Raw genomic sequence first — 19,060 nt, 5'->3', positions numbered from 1 at the left:
TAGCATGTATGTATCTGGAGAATAACAGGTGCCTGAGTGAAGTTTCGAGGATGAAAGTTTCGACTTGACCGTTCCCTTACTCGCGAGAGGCTCGCTGGGACGAGACGCGGCTGCCCTCGAGAAAACGGGCAGATAGAGAGGCAGATGAAGAGAGAGATGACCGTTTCAAGTTTTGCTTCATCAACATCTCAACTTCAAATGAGATGACTCCTCAGGGAAGTTCGAATGATGAAGTGTACTACAAGAAACAAGCCGGGTACCACGACAAGAGAGTTGCCACAAACAAATCTCATCTCATCGAAGCTATAATACGACATCGAATACAGGACTCGATTTTTTACAAACAGCACTTGTATTTGACCAACGAGGCAACGATTTTGAAGGTTATAACCGAACATGTCAAATACATAGGTGGTGTGGACTCAAGCGGCAGACCTTCGCCGTTTCTACAGTGCTTGTTTCGCATGCTCGAGTTGGACCCTTCCAAGGAGATTATGGAGGTATATCTCCACCAATTGAAATTTCACGAATTCAAATACTTGCTAGCCATGGCACTCATGTACACAAGACTCACAGGTTCCAGTGAAGAAATCTACAAGGTGTTGGACCAGTTCAACCAAGACTATAGAAAACTAAAATTCAAACTCAAGACGCCCGAGTTTGACGCGAACGGATTGCCCGTTTTCTACAAGATCATCCACATGGACGAGTTTATCGATGATTTGTTGACCAAGGAGAGAATCGTTGACTTGATTGTGTCTAGATTGACCCCTAGAACCAGTCTCGTCGAAAAGGGCTTAGTTGCTCCGCGCCAATACTTTGTTGAAACTAAAGAGATTGAAGACACCCTCGTGCCCGCTCAAACTAGTGCAACAGACAATGAAAATGGTGACAGCGCTGATTCTGACTCCATGGCCAGTGATAGCGACTGATATTGCAAAATCAAGCTTCAGGATGAAATCTGTTTTCAAGCCGACCGACAAACGTTGGGGCCGAGCCATAAAACCCAGCATAGTTCATAATTTGCCCTTTTAAATTTCCAGGATCCATTTACAGAGCTGCGAACCATCATATTGGAGGAACTATCCTACCGTTATAGCTATTGTCTATGCCTGCAAAATACTTAACTCGAAGTGGTTGTAAAAAGCGCAATATCTCGCCCTTGATCTCTCTGTCTCGCCCTCGCTTGTTCCTACCTGGCCCTTTGTCCGCAAGACGTCGCAGGAATCACCAACCGTCAAGAGAACTGAGATTGCTGTGCAAGAAAAAATACAGAAAAGAGAACCCCCACCAAGATTATCAGCAGTAATAAGGGGTCACTTTTACCAAGCAGAGCCTCAGCACCACTTCCCAATCATGGCAGTGACTAACTTACTGGAACAGAATGAAAGACATTTCGAAGCAAGCATACATAGCATTTCCAAAACCAAAATCATCTTCATAGTAGCATTATTCATACTATCGTTGTCGTCATTTGTGTTGCAGACAGAATTCACCTCACAGGCATACAAGTTGAGATTCAGCGAACCAATCTTGTTGCTAACAGTGACCCATGGTTCATGGTGGATATTGTGGCCTATACAGGCCATCTTTGTAAGCTTGGCCCGCACTTTCTACGGCCGTGCTGGATACAAGAAGAAATCGGCCAAAGTCGCCAATGTGCCGGGTGCAACAGCGCAATACCAGAGACTAAGCTCGAATCTGGGGTTGTTGGAAGAAGCGCCAGAGGTGGAAGTACAGACGATACCTTTGCAAAAAGTCGGCACGTGGCTGTATTTCAAGAAATGCATCGTTAAACAGTTTCATAACGTCTACCACACGGCTATATTGATCTACGAGGCCAATGTCCACGACAACACCTCCACCACCAGTTTGAACCAGGTCATTGAAAGAAACGTCCACATTTCGGGCTCGGCCTCGATCCTGGCTTGTATTTACGACTTTGTAAGGACGCCGGCAATACGGTACATTGCCCAGCGGGCATTGTTGATCACGGTGGTTCTCACTGTGGCTGGTTTTACCTGGTACGGTGCCATGAGCATGACTTATGCCGCGGACGTCACCGCCATCTACAACTGCTCGGCATTCACAGCTTATGCCTTTGCCATACCAATCTTGCGCGAAAAGTTCTCCTGGTTGAAAATCAGCTCGGTTGCCATTGCGTTGGCCGGAGTGTTTGTCGTTGCTTATTCATCGAGCGAGGATGGCCAAGTTGAAAAGAAAGACGACGCAGGCAAAGATCCGTACCCTTACAGATTTTGGGGCAATGTCATTATTTTCTTTGGTGCTATACTTTACGGTCTTTACGAAGTGCTATACAAAAAGTTCCTCTGCGTGCCGGAACACTTGGCCAAGATCATCACCCCAAGAAGACAGCTGACTTTTTCCAACTTTGTAATGAGCTTGATGGGTGCATTCACTTTGTTGATCTTGATCACGTTGATCATTGTCCTTGAAGTTTTCCACATTCACAAGTTTAACTTTTTCGATTACGGCGAAAACACCCATCGCATTTGGACATACATTGCAGTCTCAATTTTCGGCAACTTGATGTTTAGTGCTTCGTTTTTGTCCTTGATGGCCTTGACTGGCCCAGTCTTGTCTTCAGTCAGTGCATTAACCACGATTTTTGTCGTGGGGGTAGTCGAGTGGTTGATTTACGGCAATGCGCTAGATTTCCAGCAAATTGTTGGTGATTTCTTGGTCATTGTTGGTTTTGTAGCATTGACTATCGCGTCATGGAAGGAAATCAGTGAAGGTAACGAAGATGACGACGTTGAAGCTGTTAGTACTTATTCTTTACCAATGAGTACTGACGGTACTCGTTAACCTCCACTTTTCCATATTTTGTATAGTACATAGAGTTCATTCATAAACATAAGGTCATCGCAGGTATCATTTCTCACGAGGAGGATACTCTCCAATTTTGCCATTTGTACCAAAAAAAAAAAAAAACCCCTACTCCCTATACCACGTTCGTGATAATAAAGCAGTTCAAGCTTCCTTCAAGAAAGAAAGAACCTCCAATACAATACCCAATTATACATTTATAACAATGACAGTAGACGACCATGACGTGTCAGGATTCCAAGGTCTAATGAATTCACTAAACCTAGACGCAGACCAATTCAAACAATACGACCCTGCGAAGTTCTCCGCATTCACATTCCAACAACTCCTGAATCTCAAATTGGAAATTGAGTCGCAACTACGTATATTATTCAATCTATTGCAACAGAAATATAACGCCGATATGGATACCCCGCTAGTGACCAAAGACGGGTTCCCTCGCAGCGACATTGACGTGGTCACGATTCGCTTGATCCGCGTGCAAATCATCAGGTTGCGCAATGATTATAAGGAGCTTTTGAAAATCCTCGATTCCAAAATCGAACAGGAGTTTGCGCGGCGTCAAAGCGAAGCACCAAGCGCAGATGTCGAGGGCTCGAATGCGGCGGGGGCGGAGAAGAGGGGCTACACGATCCCGTTTGCGCAGGTCAAGGAGGTCATCCCTGGAAGCCCCGCGTCTGCCGCAGGCTTGGAAGAAGGTGACGCCATGGTTCTATTCGACGAGAATATACATGCTTTGAATCACAACAAGTTGCAGAGTCTAGTTGAACGGATCAAGTCTAGGATAGGCCAGGATATCGAGGTTCAAGTGCAGCGACTTGGCCGTGTTGAGACTTTGGTGCTTCGACCAACTAACGACTGGGAGGGCCAGGGGTTGTTGGGATGCAGGATCATCCCAATATGATGATGGAGACGAATATGGGGTTGTCTATTCATCTAATTAATCTATCGTTTTTTTTTGTTACTGTTTCCAAAATTATCCTCCATGTAGCGTACTGGTAAAAGTCAACACATCGCCATTTTCAACCACGTAGTCCTCCATTCCTTCCAACTCCCAATCTGTGTCATTGATCAACACCAAAATCCCGTTTCGAACCGTGCCGTCTTCTATAAACACCGGGGTGTCCTTGGGATCCGTGATGAGATTGTGAGTGATCCACTCTATTGCTTGTTTCATGGTTGCTTCGCCTTCTTCGTAGGGAAGCGTGGCTTTGTGTTGTCTTACCGACGACGATATCACGTCTAGTCCCCCAAGGAACTCTACTTTGACTTTAATGGGCATGAAAGACACGGGACACGAGACACGGACGTAGTTGGTGGTATGGGTAATCGAGTTCAGTGGCAGTTCTCAAGAGATGGTGTCGTAGATGCCAAAAAAAAAAACCCGACAGCAAAACGCGACATTTGCCAAAAGAGATCGGCCACTTCAACAACTACGTATTCCGAATAGGGTGTCAAAATTGAAATATATATATATATCTACGTATAACTTACCCCCATTCAAGAGTCCTCACGATGCTATGTCTCATCAAATTGGTAATTGGGTTGTTGTGTCTAAATTTGACTCGTGCGTTGTCTCAAAAACACGAAATTGAACATGCCTTGGTGTTGTACGATCCAGAGTTGATACCATTGAACGAGACAGCACCTTCATTACCACCAGACGTGGCCAAGTTTATCAATTTCTTGAGTTCGAAATTTGAGACTGCTTATGCTGACTATAATGACGAAGAAGTGCTGTTGTTTTACCAGGGCAGCTTAAGATTTGACCATTTGGTCTTGTTTCCCTCCCTGAAAAAGGCCATCAAGAACAAGTCCAATTTGAACCAACGTCAATTGCTCAAATTCAGTAATGAAGGAGGCAACATTTTCGTTGTTGGCGGCTCAAACAACGCGTTGGTGGATGGCATCCGGTCCTTTTTGAACGAAGTGGGCATCCACCCTGCTCCCAAGAACTACCACTACATTGACCACTTCAACTCCAAAGATGGCATTGTTGAGTTGACCGAGGAGGAGAATCTCGTCGAGGGCAACAGGATCTTGACCTCGTTGCAAACGAGTGAATTCAGCGGCGGCAGTGCGGCTTTGGTTTCCAACAGCGAGTTGATTCAACCTATTGTCAAATGCTCCAAGACTGGGTACACCAACAGAGTCGACGAGGTGATCAGCGGCGAGACTACGTGGACTTTTGGCGAACAAGGGTTCTTGGCCGTAGCTTTGCAAGCGCTTAACAACGCCAGATTAGTCTGGATCGGCTCAACTGACTTGTTAGCCGACGACTCACTATACAAATGGGCGTTCCAAGAGTCTGGTGTGATTAAATTGCAATTTGTTCAATATGTCAAGGCCAGCGAACCGTATATCCCCGAGCCGCAACTATGGAAGATTAAAGATCAAGCCATATATACGATTGGCGTTTCAGAATACGTGAATGGCGAATGGGTCCCATACAAAGTCAAGCAAGACGACGAGCAATTACAATTGTCATTCAAGATGTTGGACCCTTACCAACGATTGAACTTGAAGCCATTGGGTCCAGTCAGCTCCACTGAGAATGGCACGACTTTAGACACCTATGCCTATTTTGCAAACTTTACTATCCCTGACCATCACGGCATGTTTACTTTTGAGTTGGACTATAAAAGAAAAGGATTGAGTTATATCTTGGATAAGAAGGTTGTCACGGTTAGACATTTGGCCAATGACGAGTTCAAAAGGTCCTGGGACATCACCAACTCATGGCTATACATTGCAAGCACTGTATTTGTGATTGTTGCTTGGTATTTCTTTGTGATGACTTATATCTACGTTGGGAAATCAAACACTGCAAAGAAGAACGTGTAAAGTCAACACTGCAAAGAAGAACGTGTAAAGTCAACACTTGAAAAAGACCAAGTGCAAAATCTGGAATATAGAAGTAAAAAAACGAGTTGATTGAAAAATCGCGTCAACCTGAAATGCTTGTTGTTAGTAACTCGAACTCTGTAACACGGAACATTGGAGGGTAAAACTGTCCAGTAACTTCTTTCCTTTTTTTTTCTAGGTTGATCAGATCTGTTTTTTTCTACTATCTTAATTTAAACAACAATCTTCAATGTGGTGAAACTCAGTTGTCCCTATCAAATTGTTCATCATTATTAAACAAAAAAAAAAAAGAAGAAAGATAAAAAGCAGGACAGTATCTGCTAGTACATACAATTTTGAATCAAAGGTGTACAAGTCTCATGGGACGGTTGGAAAGAAAGGGATGAGAAGAAGAAGAAGAGGAGGAGCAAAAAGTGTGAAAAATTTCGGTTCGGTTTCAACAAATTGGCGTCTCTAAGTACAAGCGAGAAATATCGCAAATTAGAAAAGACCATAGTTAATTTTACCAGAGAGGATTACAGCCTGTCCCTTTATCAAAACCAAAAGGGACCTTTTCATCAGGGAGATCCCAGATCTAGCAGATCCCCTATTGTAACCACAGGAGGTTGTCGTGTTCGTCATCATCATTGATATCACCATCGCAGGCTCGCATCAATGTTCCACTTGGCGTCATCTTTATATACACAATACTCGAAACGAGAGCAATACAATATTCTAATCTTAGGGCTAGATAACGCGGGCAAAACAACATTCCTCGAACACATCAAGCTACTATACCCTTCGTCAACAGCAGCAACGGGGTCAGCGCCGGAACCCTTGAAAAAGTCATCCACTAGTAACAACAATGGACCTGCTTTAACCTCAAACTCGACGACTACAGCCAATGGAGAATCGGAGGAGCTCCGGTCAACAACGCTGATTCTTAAATCAAAACGAATACTACCTACTGTAGGCCAAAACACCACAACCGTAAAGTTCGAAGCTTCGGATAAGCACAACCCGCTAGCGACGCAATTCAGAAATATCAACTTGAAATTCTGGGATCTCGGGGGCCAGAAATCGTTGCGAAACATGTGGCTGAGGTACTTTACGCAGTGTCACGGGATAATATTCGTTATAGACTCAACTGACGCGGCACGCTTCCAAGAATGTTACGAGACGTTGATTGAAATTGCCCACGACGATAGCTGGGTTATTGGCGGCGACGATGAGGAGTCCAAGATCTCGAGCAATGGCACTGTGAATGTGCCGGTCTTGATGCTTGCTAACAAACAGGACTTGCCCCAGGCTGTTGATTTGGTAAGTTTGAAAACGGGCGTGTTCATCAAGTTGGTGAGCGAGTTGGAGGCGACTGACTCGAAGCTTATCCCAGTTAGTGTCTTGGAGAATCAAGGGTTGAAGGAGAGTTTGGAGTGGCTTGTTGCGAGGTTGATTTACAACAAGGGCAACAAGCGGCCCGAATATAAGTAGAATGCATTCACGGTGTGTGTGTGTACATGTGATACACCTTGGCTATTTGAAGCAACGCTAATTAGAGAAAGTGAGGTATAACGAGCCGTTGTTGAACCTGAAGTAACTGGACCCAACTTTAACAATTTGTAGCATAATATATCCCCCGTAGCCAGCAATATCTCCATACTCCACTACACTTGACTCCGCTCAAACACAAACTTACCTCTACATGGTGGGGGCACAATGCCGATCAAGAATTAGCAAAAGCCGTTGCCCTGCTCGTATACCGCTGCACTTAAAGCACCTTTTGTCTTTTTTTGCAATCTTAAAAAAAAAAAAACGAAAATAGATTTTAGACCGTAGAAGGTTTGGGAGATTCAGCGGACATAATAGAGAGATCTGGTTGATCCCCCCCTCCTAGTTCGAGATTTTGTGGATTGGCAAAAAGCGAGCTCAACCCACATGTAATCTTACGTCATGACGAACAGAAGTTCCAAGCGTGTTGGTTGCTGCCAAAAAAAAAAAATTCGAAAATTGTTTGGGAAATTTTTTTGATTGCTCAATTGGACTTCGGAGCTTTGGTTCCACGCCTACATGGTTTTTTTTTAGAGTGGTGGATACGTTATTGATTCCGGCTATATGACTATCATGCATCTCGCTAGCTGCGAAAGAAGCCCCCGAATCTCTGTTACATGTGAACTTTTTATTTTTGAAAGACTCGACAAGACAAAGATTGGACTGCTCTACTGGACCTCCCCCGTAAGTTTCATTCTTTTCGATTCTGATAAGTGTGGGATGAAAAAAAAAAAGAATTGGAAGCCGTAGTTTCGGCAGGCACAAGGTTGGGAAAAGCCCTTTAGTGGGCTCCTCAGCGCAATTAGCACTTTGAGCAGCCCTTGTTTATTAGAGTAGTTGAATCATGATTTCTTTGAGCTCCATACCACCATCTTGTATTTCACCTTATTCTATCGAGGTTGTACCCACGGCTGCAAATGAGATTTTAGACGAAGAAAAAGCGGGTGTATAACTTTGCTTTTATGCGACATGTCTATGTCTACGTCAAGAGCCTCTCTGTCTCGCTGCTTCCTTTCGAGAGTCGAGCTGCTATGAGGTACAAAGGCTAGAGGAGCCATAGCTTGTGTAACTGGGAGTTCTGGTGAACTTTGTCCGTGGAAGAAAGAAGATGCGAATTTGCACCCCCTTCTTGTTGTTTCCAGAGTGAAAATTCGCAACTTTAACAACAACTCGAAAGCAGACAAAAATAAGCATCAAACGGTGCGTTTTCCTCCCGCCTCCTCCTCTTGATGGCTTTCGGCCCATGGAACAGAATAACCAGTTAGTTGATGGTATGAGAAGATACTTGTGTTTTTGCCCACGCCGGAACAATTTCTCCATCGCTACTCATTTGCGTTCCTTGTTCCTGCTTGGCAATTGCTTGAGGGGTAATTTTTTGACGAACATTCGGGAAAAAAAAAAAAATGATAATGCTTGCTGTAGTGATCAATGTTGGAGTTTGCTTGATTTGACCTTAACTTTCGCAACAAGGCTTCAAAACCACAGATCTGAGAGATACCCTATGCTACAATTAGACTACAACTAGAGAAGAAGAAGAAAGGTTCGATTGCGCCATTTCTTGGTGTTGGAGGGCTGTTCAACTATTATAGTCGAAAAATCAACACCACACACACACACGTTCCCTTAATACCCCCTTACTTCGACGCCGAGAACAAGAATATAAAAGGGGGGGGGGGGGAGAAAAGAAAGGGGTTAAGCTCTTGTAGGAAATCATGATGGGCTAACACCAACAACGTTTTCAACAAGTGTTTGAACCACAACCCTTCCGCTTTCAATTTCGATAGTTAATTCTAACCTTGCTATGTTCAATTCAAGACTAAAAGCATGACATATCTCTTTCTGAGGCAGGGTGGGTGTGGGATCCCTCCGTGCATGTCCCCCGTACATACTAAGCTGAATTTGCAAAAAAGGGCCGATAGCAATTAAACAAAAAAAAAAAGAAAAATAGCCAAATTGCCATACCAAATCTACTCTTGAAATTGTGGTTCTATTTTGTAAAATACCGGTTGTTTTCGTCTGAGTGTATATATATAACCAGCTCAATTGCTCTCCCTCACTCAATTGCAATTGCAACATTTTCTTGACCTCTTGCTACTACTCATTCGACCAACTGTACCAATTCAATTCAATTTTTCAACCCGTTCACTCAAACTCTCAGTGTGTGTGATTTTACATTGAGGTTTTTTTTTAAATTTCTTTAAGAAATCAGTTTGAAACCGAACCGAACCGAAACTGGAATTGTGAACCCACAGGTTAGAAAATGAGTTCCGACAATAAATTCTTTTCCAAATTGAAGCATACTTTTAAAGGCGACAAGGAGAAGGAGTCTACAAGAACACCTTCGTCGCCCGAATCGAAACGCCAGGAGAATGTTTTGAACGAAGCTCACAAGGAAGGCGAAAACCTCGGCGCCGCCTCTACTGCAGCAGGTAGTGGGGCGGGCACCTCAACAGGAACCGGTGCTGGAGTGGGCGCTGGGGCAGCAGGCGCTGGGGCAGCAGGCGCATCCACCGCATCCAAAACCGGCAACAAGGAGCACGACAACATCCTCAAGGAGGCCTGGGATGAAGGCGAGAAATTGTTTCACCATCACGCAAAAACAGGCAAAACTGGCGGTCACTCGGGAAGTGGTGCAGCAGCAGCCGGGGCAGCAGCCGGCGGTGCTGGCGGCTATGCAGCAGGCAATGCCCACCCACGTCCTACTGGCTCGTCGGAATATGGCACGGGGGCAGACGATGTCATTGCCAGCTCTTCCAAGGGCAGAGTTGTTTCTCAACCACCAATCCGCTCAAGACAGCCACTCGACCACGAAGTTCCAGGCGACTTTTCCAATTCGAAAAACCCAACCGATCCAACCGTCTTGGCTCAACAGGAAGGTGCTCGCGGTTCCAAGCAATCCGGCACTAGACCAGATGAAACATTCCACGACAATAGTGTTCTCGGGAACACCAACCCTAGCTACAGTGACGACGCCAGGCCAGCCCAGGGCCATGGCAAATTCTTTGATCCAAGGGACACCCAGGGTGGTGTACTCGGGGCCGCTACCAGCTCGCCCGCAGCGGCTTCGGCTTACAACCGCGGCGACTACCAAGCAGACCATCAAGAAGCAACCAAGGCCAAATACGTTGATACCGACCACTTGAAAACCAAGCCAACTGCTTACGAGCAAAGAGACAGAGAAAATGCCTTTGCTGAAAAAGTTGAGGATGAGGCCTACCAAGAAGGCAACAAGCAAGGTAGAAAGGACACCAAGGAGGATCCTTCTTTATTAGGAGCTAGACAAGTCGGTGGGGCAGGTACCACTGCTGACAAGGAAGAAGTTGATCCTCAAGCTGTTCACCAGCAAAACAAGTCTGCTTACAATGCCGATGGTGTTTCCGGAATCTTGAACAAGGAAAAAGGTCACACTGGTCATTCAGCTGGTGGAGACCACGACCCAGCACAGGCACAGGCACAGGCACAGCAACCAAACGTTATTCACACCGGTAACACCGCCATTGGTGGTCCCGGTGTTGCTTCCGCCAAGCAAGACAATTATGACCCAGTTGCCACTGACCGGAAAATTTCCGACCTCGACAAGGAAATCAGCGAAACTGATAGAAAGATTAAAGAGTTGAGACTGGAGCCAAGCAACGCCTCGACTTATGCCGTTCGGGACGAAGCCATCAAGACCCCCAACGTTAGTGGTGTTGCCGATGATGACTACGACCAACACGAGTTCACCAACGCAAAGACCGACAAGAACACCAACGACAATGCTTCTCAAGGCGCGGGTGTCTTGGCTGGTGCTGGCGGTGCCTTGGCAGCAGCAGCTGGATACTTGGGATTGAATAAATCTAGCGAGCATTCGGACTCGCACAACATTGAAAGTATCAAGAAGGATGCCTACGACGCCGGCTTTCAGCAAGGTAGAGATCTCTACGAGGGTCTTGGCCATGGCCAAGGTTCTCACGTGTCAGCAGCACAAGCCCAAGATGCCAAAAAGGGTGCTTATGAGAAAGGTGTCCAGTCAGGCGCTTACGATCAAGGCGAAAAGAAGGCCGAGAAGGAAAATCAAGGACCAGGCATTGTTGAAGAAGCCAAGCATGCTGTTGAAGGAGCAGCTGCAGCAGCTGCAGGCTACTTGGGATTTGGCGCCGCATCCGGTAACGAAAAGGAAGGACTGGGTGCTGCTGGATCAACTACAGTCAAAGACAAGGCCATTCTTGACGAATCCTATAAAGCTGGTCAAGACAAGTTTAAGAAGGAACAAGCTGAAACTTTGCACTCAAGGAGCACAGGACAAGATGGCACTCCCCAAGAGGGGATCCTTGGCAGGGCTGAGCATGCAATTGAAGGTACTGCCGCTGCCGCTGCAAGCTACTTGGGACTTTCGGGCGCTACTCAAGGTGGACAAGCGTCTCAAGCTCCTTCTACTCAGCAAAAGGAAGTTTTGAATAAATCTCACGATGAAGGCAAGAAGAAGGAAGTTTTGGATGAATCTTATGATAAAGGTAAGCAGCAGTTTAAAAACGATCAAGCTCACACAGGAGCTACTCCAATAAGCAAGGACCAGACTACTGCCGGAGGAGATGGAAACGTTTTGGATAAAGCCGAAAAGGCAGTCGAGGGCGCTGCATTTGGTGCAGCTGGATATGCTGGTTACGTTGCCCACGCTGTTCAAAGTAAGGCGGCCGATTTTACTTCTGGACAAGGTTCTTCTGCAGGTGCAAGCACTGGCACTGGTGCAGGTACATCTGCAGTTACTGGCGCAAGTGCAGGTACCGGTGCAAGTACCGGTGCTGCTTCAAGCTCTAAATATGCCAAGGAAAGTGATGTCAGGGACTCATTGATCGAAGATGCTGAAAAAGTCGATCCAGAGATTGAGAAGCTTCCACCACACAAGGTCAACAAAAAGGAGCTTGCAGAGGAAGAGAGTTTCGGCCCAGACGCAACTGCTGAAGAAGAACACACTGTTTACAGCAACAAAGTGACCGAGGGTGAAAAGAACGCCTCCAAGTGGAACAAGGAACACGGTTTTGTCGAACCAACAAGCAACCACCCTACTGAGAAGGAACTCGACGTTAGAGACTCGCTTATCGAGGATGCCGAAAAAGCAGATCCATCGATTGCGAAAGTCCCTGCTCACAAGCAAGACAAGAAGAAGTTGAAGGAAGAAGAAACACTTGCTCCTGACGCCACTGAAGAGGAGAAAAGTACCATTGCCAAAAGCCAATTCAAGGAAATTGAAGATGACGTTGCCGCCTACAACAAAAAGCACGGTTTCACTAGTGGTAGCAAAAAATCATTGATTGACGTTGCTGAAGAATCTGATCCAAGTATTGAAAAATTGTCACCCCACCACGGTAAATCAATCGATCAGGAAGGTACAACTAAATCAACTGATCACGGTAGTGACGTGCAAGCCTTGCCAGCTGGTGCTCCACAAGTCACCACCCAAGAAATTAAAGAAAGCTTAGGTGTTGCCCACGGTGGTGATGCCTCTTCTGCGAGGCATCGCACGCCCCACAAAGGAAGCTTAAGCTCAGGAAAGGATGACAAAAGTAGTAAAAAGTCTGTTGGTAGCGGCTCGGGAACAGCTGCCGGTGCTACTAGTACTCCTTCTTCATCTTCATCATCTTCTTCGCCAACTAAGAAGCAAACGCAGGGAACTGGTTATGGTGCAACCCCAGCACACAACAGTAAGGACGTTTCCGGTGCTGCATTCAACTCTACTCAACCACTCGGATCGGAAAAGAAGGAGGATAATGTAAAGAAGGCGTTGGATCCAAGATTGAAACAGGAAGTATATGAACTGGGCTATGAAAGCGCACTCGGAGATCTCAAGAGCAAGAACCATGGACGTGATGCTACCGCTGGCACTGCTGGCGCCGCTGGTGCTGGTGGATTTGTAGCTTCTTTGGACCATAAGTTGAAAAAAGAGTTGTATGATCACGGATTCAGAAAAGGAACGACTGATCACACTGCAGGTGTTGGGTCTGGCAAGACTGACGCTTCGAAGTCAGACTTGCATCCATCGTTGAAGCAGGAACTTTTCGAGCTCGGCCATGCTAAAGGTAGGAGAGACCTCCAAGGTCAACAGAAAGATGTTGTTGCTGGCGACTCCCGCCACCACGACTCAAAGTTTAAGGCTGAATTTGAAAAATTAAAGCGTGATTTGTTTGAACACGGTTACGCCAAGGGAAGCACCGAAAATAAAAAGGCAAGAGACAACCGGGCTCATGGCACGCCATATGGCTCTTCTAATAAGGAAGCTGCTGCTATTGGAGCTGGAGCTGGAGCTTATGGTGCTTCCAGACACGCCAATGAATATGGTCAACCAGCTGAACGCGCCAACCTTGACCGCAACTCTGAGTTGGTTGGTGAACTGACTGCTCACAAGAGAGGACAGGATAATGAAGATAATCTTGTTGTTGAAGTCATTGGTATCGAAGACAAGGACGAGGCTTTGAAAACGGCTAGAAACGCCTCCAAGAAATTGGACGAGAGAGGTGTTGATTTGACCACTGGAAAATTGGTTATTGATGCCAACAATAAGGAAATCTACAAAGAGGAATACGTCAGTGCTAGAGAAGTTCCAGGTCAAGGCTACGGCCACGGCCACGATCTAGTTGGTGTTGCCGAAATTTTGGGTCAAGCCAGAGCTGCAGGCTACGTTCACGGCCACACTAGTCATCGGGACACAACTTATAAAGGTGCTGGCGTCGGTCAAAAGACTGGCATTGTGCCTGATACTTTGGGTCAATCCAGAGCCGCTGGTTACACCCACGGTAGTCAATACGAGCCAGATACTAGATATGAAGGATCCGGTGCAGGTCAAACGACTAAGCTCGTGCCTGATACTTTGGGTCAATCCAGAGCCGCCGGCTACACACACGGTAGTCAATACGAGCCAGATACTAGATATGAAGGCACCGGAGCTGGACAAAGGACAGAACTTGTTCCTGGACAAGGTAAGGAAGCCGATGAGTCCGAATTGGCCAGAAAGAGATTACATGATGCTGCTCGTAGAAACGCTGGAATCAGTTCCGGTACAGCTGGTGCTGGTGCTGGTGTTGGCGCTGCTACGGGAGCGGCAGCTGGTGGCTTGTCTGGACATGGTGCAAGCAAACCTGCTACTGTCCCTTCAAGCAAATCCACCAAAGGTGACGATGACGAAATCTTTGTCAATGTCAAAGGTATCAAAGACAATGCGGTAGCCACCAAGCTTGCCAGAGCTGCAGTTGCAAGATTGCAAAAAACCCACGGCTCTGTGATTGCCAAGGTGAAAGAGTTGCAAGTCGACGCTAGCTCGGGAGCAGTCAGAGATGAAAACGGTCGTGAAATTGCTCGTTATGAGGATTTGACTGTTGAAGGTGCTTCCAGTAGATCTTCAAGTCGTGGATCAACTCCAAAGAAGACATCGGCTGCCTCATCAACTGCTGTCCCATCTGCTATTCCTCACTCGCCAATCCAAGCTCGTGGCGGCACCTCTGGTGCCTCTACCGGAGCCGCTACCGGAGCTGCCACTGGAGCAGGCGTTGGAGGTTTAGCTGCTGCTGCTGCTAGAGATGCATCCTCTAAGCACCACGGTGCTGGATTGACTGAGCCAACTCACCATACTCAAGCAAATACAAAATACGATTACCAGAACCAAGCTAAAGTGCAATCACCTTACCCATCTGGTAACCCAGCTGTCAATCAAAATTACAGTTCGAAAGATACTTATGGTTCTGGCTATGAAAAGGGCCGTCCTGTTGACAAGGCCACTGGCTATGGTGTGGGATCTGGTTCGGGATCTGGTTATGATTCATCAAAAATCCACTCCAGTGGCCACTCCAAAGATGTTAACCCAGCTTTGAGTCACAGAACTGGTTACGACGAAAGCAAGATCCACTCTTCAGGTCACTCCAAGCTCAGTAACGAAGGATATGGCTCTTCATTAGGTTACTCAAGTACTGCTCCACAACACACAAACGTTACTGACGAAAAGTATTTGCACAACACTCATGGACAAACTGGTGCTTCTGGTGGATATTCATCACCATCACAAGTTGATAGAGCCAGCCAAGGACTTCCAGAAAGCACCACTGATGATACCAATGGATTACCCACGTATTCAAACTATGACGCACCAGGAAGTACAAGCCATTCCTCCTCTGGAGCTGCTGCTCGCAAGGGAGAATCTACTTCCCTGGACGGCCTTTCCGGCTTAGCGTCAAGTATCGTTGGTGCATCAGGTCTCGGTGGAGCTTTGGCATCGTTGGGTGTCACCGATGGCAACAAAAGTGCCCACAACGATACTACTACTGGAGCTAAGACCGGAGCTGGTTCCGATCAACACTTGTCTGGATCAAACGCGTACCCAAAATCTGCCGTGCATGAATACTCATCCAACATCAACGATACTTCAGGACACCACGGCCAGGCAGGTAGATCATCTCATGGAAGTTCGACTGAACCAAGTGTAAACTACGGCTCACGTCAAGGCTCACGTCAAACACCACAAATCAACCCGGTCTCAAGTCCAAACTATGTTCCTGAGTCCACTTTGAAATCCGCAACCTCTGCTGCCCGTGGTGGATATCCTAGTGGAGCTTCAGGCATTGCTGGTTCTAGTTCTGGCTCTGGTTCTGGCTCGGGAAATGTGCCTAGAGACTTTGACGCCACAACCACTGCATCTGAATATATTAAAGATGGAGGATTAGACGATAAAAAGACTGCTACTTCAACTAGCGACTTTGCAAAACCCGCCACTACCGCAACGGGTAGTGGTGCAACTGGCGATTTAAAGAGTGAAGGATTGTCTTCAACAACTGCTGCCCCTGTTGGACAACCTGCCACTACTAATACTGCACCTCAAACTATCCACATGCCAGGTGGATGGATTTAAAGTCTTTAATTAAAGAGCCAACAGAGCTGAAGTAATGAACGTCCTCATCTGTTGCCCCCCCCCCCCCCTTTCAAGGATAATTTATTTTGGATGCTTCATGCTGGACTTTTTTTTTATCATCAACATTTCTTAAATGCTTAGATTTTAGATTAATTTAACTCTTTTTTTGTTTGATTTACATTTGAATTAGTTTTTATACAAATATTGAAATACTGTTACTACTAATACTACCGTTACTGCTGTCATCAGTGCCTTTCTTCTCACATCTCTATAAAAAAATTCGTTGGTTTTAGAAAACTAATACAACGTGAAGAACTAAAATATACCAAAACAAACGGAAAGGGGGATATCAATTATACAACCGTCTATCCAATTCTCGCAACACATTGGCCACGGATTGAACTTCAACCTGCATACCACGCGTAGTCAACTTCCCCACCAACGTGCTGAAATCCACACTGTTGAATTTCTTGTGTCGAGAAAGGGTCTTGTACGCATCAGCACAAGGTATAAACATCCCGCCCGCGCCCGCGCCAGCACCACCACTCAAACCCGTGGCGCTGGGAGTCGAGGGCCCACTCGTGCTATTGTTGATGAAGGTGCCGCTCGCGAGCAAAGGCGGCGGGATGGGACTAGGCGCATCACCATTGATGGAAGTAGTGGGGGGTGGTGGGGGAGGAGCATTGGGCAAGTTGAGTTGGAGCAGCATCGACGTCTTGGAGCTGGTGCGCGATGAGTGTGGTCGAACTGATGATAGTTCGCTGCTTTTTGATGCTACCGTGGTGCAGAAGAGGGTGCTCATGGGGTCCATTTGGCATTGCTTGCATGCGCCTGGGTTACCGGTGCATCCGCCGTCTTCACCATCATTGTCTTGTTCTTGTTCTCGTGTTTGTGTTTGTGTTTGTGCTTGTTCTTGTTGTTGTTCTTCGACTATGACTGTTTGGATTGCTTGCATTGGATCCTGGGTCCGTGCAATCACCGTGGGCACTGCCCCGGGGGTGAGGTTTGTGATTTCTCGAATTTCCACCAGTGGGCCCGGGTGCATTACTGGTAGTGACAACTTGCGGCTTCCCTGGGTGAACTGGATGGGAGGTAGTGTTCTGCTGTGGTGACCACGTCCAAACTCGACAATTCCTTCATCGTGACCATCATCATCTTGTTCTTCTCCTTCTTCTTCTTCGACTATGATGTTGCTATTCAATGAGGCGTTTAGTCTCGCGGCTTCCTTTGCGGCTTCTCGACATACACATGGCGTGTCATCTGAGCAGAAACCGCAGTTTTCCATAGGCGAGTCCTCGTTAAAGCTTGACGATGTATGAGATGCCGTGGCGGTGGTGCCGTCGGTCTTGTTCGACGTTGTGTTCTTTTTCAACTTTTTCAAATCCGGCATTGGTTTCGACTTGGTGGCAAATTGCCGCGTAAAGTCAACTTCCTTGACTTCGTCCACGCCCGGTGCTTTTCTCTTTCTCTTGAGGGATACCGCGGGCTCAGGTTTGAATGATTTCAACTGCTGTTCAAGTTGAGTTTGCAGATCTGTCGGGTTTTTGCTTGGTTCTTTCAACCCCACCGACTCACATAAGCATTCTTCCTTGACGCAAACGCCGCAGTCAAAGTTTGATGCGTCTATCTCTGCATTTGGGTTTGCGGGAAGCAAGAGCTTATCTGGGGTAGTTTTATTCGACAGTGGGGTCATGATTTGATTCGAGTTGCGATTGTTGTATTGCTGCAGGTGCAGGTGCAGGTGCAGGGTATAAAGTGTGATATTCTGAGGCAGATCCGCTGACGGCGCCGGTGAAATTTGCTGTAGTGAGTACGATGAGCCCGTGGGGGATATACTGTTGTTTGACGGGGATATAGTGGCATTTGTCTCGGTGCTATTTCGGAGTTGTTGGTGTTGTTTTTGCTGATGTTGCTGATGTTGTTGATGTTGATGTTGATGGTGGGTGGATGATAGCACATTATGGTGCCGTGTTTGAGCGTGACTCATCGCACCTCCAACTTGCAGCAGCAGCAGTTGCTCCATTTGTAGTTTCATTTCGTTCATGTCCTGCCGCAATTGCTCCATATTCTTTGTCAAGAAATGGTTTTCGGCTTTCAATTTATTTATGGTGCTGATCAACGCCATCTCCTTGACTTCCTTCTCCTTGCCAACTTCCATTAGTTTCTGCTCGAGTTCCTGCACTCTAGTGGCTCTCCGTTCACGAAACGCCCGTTGTGCCGCCCGATTTTGTGCTTTTCTTTTCGATGCCGGCGTATCGACGCTTGGCTTCCTACCGGGTTTGGGTCTCGGTGGCAAGACCCATTCTTTTGAAGTCATAATCAGCGTCGTAATGCTGCTGGTCGTGTGCCCCTGCATTCTGATGGAGATATCATCTGTGGGTGGTGATGCTGGATTCGCGGGGCTACTGCCTGCTATACTGCTTGGAGTCGAGCCCGTCGATGATGAGTTGGTGTTATTATTATTATTGGGCGAATGTGCGATTGCGATGGGTTGAGTCAGGGAGCTCGTGCCAATCTGTCTCGGAGCTATACTTGGTCCTCGTGTATTCATTGTGTGTGGGATCTTGTCTTTTGTCAAAAAAAAGTTTCTCTAGTTATACTTTAATTCGCTTTCTCTCTCTGTTGTATGTGTAAATGTTTCCTTGTGGGAACTTTATTAGCTCTGGTGAAAATCGGTTGTATATTTAAGTCGGTCGAAGTTGTTGATGATCAAAGCTGGTGGTGCTTCTTCATGAGAAGAAAACAAAAAAAAGAAGGGAGGCGTGTTTCAAAAATGGCCACTATTTCCTATTGGTTGAAAAATTTCAAGAAATTGGGGAAATCTGACAAGTATTTATCTTCACAGCTGAAAACAACATAGCAGGGGGGAGAAGAAGAAAGAGGGATTGTTTTAGCTCAACGCAAGTGCCGATTATTCTGGACTTGTTATTATTGCTGATCAAATAG

At 46.4% G+C, this 19,060-nt stretch overlaps 8 protein-coding genes across 8 annotated transcripts; 6 read left to right on the top strand and 2 right to left on the bottom strand. All coding sequences in view use genetic code 12, as the record gives it.

Annotated features, from left to right (window-relative positions):
* Positions 1–203: 203 nt before the first annotated feature.
* On the top strand, positions 204–932 carry LODBEIA_P03300 (uncharacterized protein; the record flags this gene model as incomplete). Its single annotated transcript, XM_066973395.1, has 1 exon — positions 204–932. One exon carries the CDS (start codon positions 204–206, stop codon positions 930–932), a length of 729 nt encoding a protein of 242 aa, XP_066827268.1.
* Positions 933–1,356: 424 nt separating this feature from the next.
* LODBEIA_P03290 (uncharacterized protein) lies at positions 1,357–2,829 on the top strand (the record flags this gene model as incomplete). Its single annotated transcript, XM_066973383.1, has 1 exon — positions 1,357–2,829. The coding sequence occupies one exon, from the start codon at positions 1,357–1,359 to the stop codon at positions 2,827–2,829; it is 1,473 nt and encodes a 490-aa protein (XP_066827267.1).
* Positions 2,830–3,055: 226 nt separating this feature from the next.
* LODBEIA_P03280 (uncharacterized protein) lies at positions 3,056–3,754 on the top strand (the record flags this gene model as incomplete). The annotated part of the gene is made up of 1 exon (XM_066973372.1): positions 3,056–3,754. One exon carries the CDS (start codon positions 3,056–3,058, stop codon positions 3,752–3,754), a length of 699 nt encoding a protein of 232 aa, XP_066827266.1.
* A 72-nt stretch (positions 3,755–3,826) lies between these two features.
* On the bottom strand, positions 3,827–4,132 carry LODBEIA_P03270 (uncharacterized protein; the record flags this gene model as incomplete). The annotated part of the gene is made up of 1 exon (XM_066973361.1): positions 3,827–4,132. One exon carries the CDS (start codon positions 4,130–4,132, stop codon positions 3,827–3,829), a length of 306 nt encoding a protein of 101 aa, XP_066827265.1.
* A 233-nt stretch (positions 4,133–4,365) lies between these two features.
* Positions 4,366–5,694, top strand: LODBEIA_P03260 (uncharacterized protein; the record flags this gene model as incomplete). The annotated part of the gene is made up of 1 exon (XM_066973350.1): positions 4,366–5,694. The coding sequence occupies one exon, from the start codon at positions 4,366–4,368 to the stop codon at positions 5,692–5,694; it is 1,329 nt and encodes a 442-aa protein (XP_066827264.1).
* Positions 5,695–6,369: 675 nt separating this feature from the next.
* Positions 6,370–7,185, top strand: LODBEIA_P03250 (uncharacterized protein; the record flags this gene model as incomplete). Its single annotated transcript, XM_066973339.1, has 1 exon — positions 6,370–7,185. The coding sequence occupies one exon, from the start codon at positions 6,370–6,372 to the stop codon at positions 7,183–7,185; it is 816 nt and encodes a 271-aa protein (XP_066827263.1).
* Positions 7,186–9,502: 2,317 nt separating this feature from the next.
* On the top strand, positions 9,503–16,114 carry LODBEIA_P03240 (uncharacterized protein; the record flags this gene model as incomplete). Its single annotated transcript, XM_066973328.1, has 1 exon — positions 9,503–16,114. One exon carries the CDS (start codon positions 9,503–9,505, stop codon positions 16,112–16,114), a length of 6,612 nt encoding a protein of 2,203 aa, XP_066827262.1.
* A 349-nt stretch (positions 16,115–16,463) lies between these two features.
* LODBEIA_P03230 (uncharacterized protein) lies at positions 16,464–18,665 on the bottom strand (the record flags this gene model as incomplete). The annotated part of the gene is made up of 1 exon (XM_066973317.1): positions 16,464–18,665. The coding sequence occupies one exon, from the start codon at positions 18,663–18,665 to the stop codon at positions 16,464–16,466; it is 2,202 nt and encodes a 733-aa protein (XP_066827261.1).
* Between the last annotated feature and the right edge of the window lie 395 nt (positions 18,666–19,060).

Source organism: Lodderomyces beijingensis (assembly GCF_963989305.1).
Source record: "Lodderomyces beijingensis strain CBS 14171 genome assembly, chromosome: 1".
Classification (NCBI taxonomy): domain Eukaryota; kingdom Fungi; phylum Ascomycota; class Pichiomycetes; order Serinales; family Debaryomycetaceae; genus Lodderomyces; species Lodderomyces beijingensis.
This window is presented reverse-complemented; position numbering and strand designations above follow the sequence as displayed.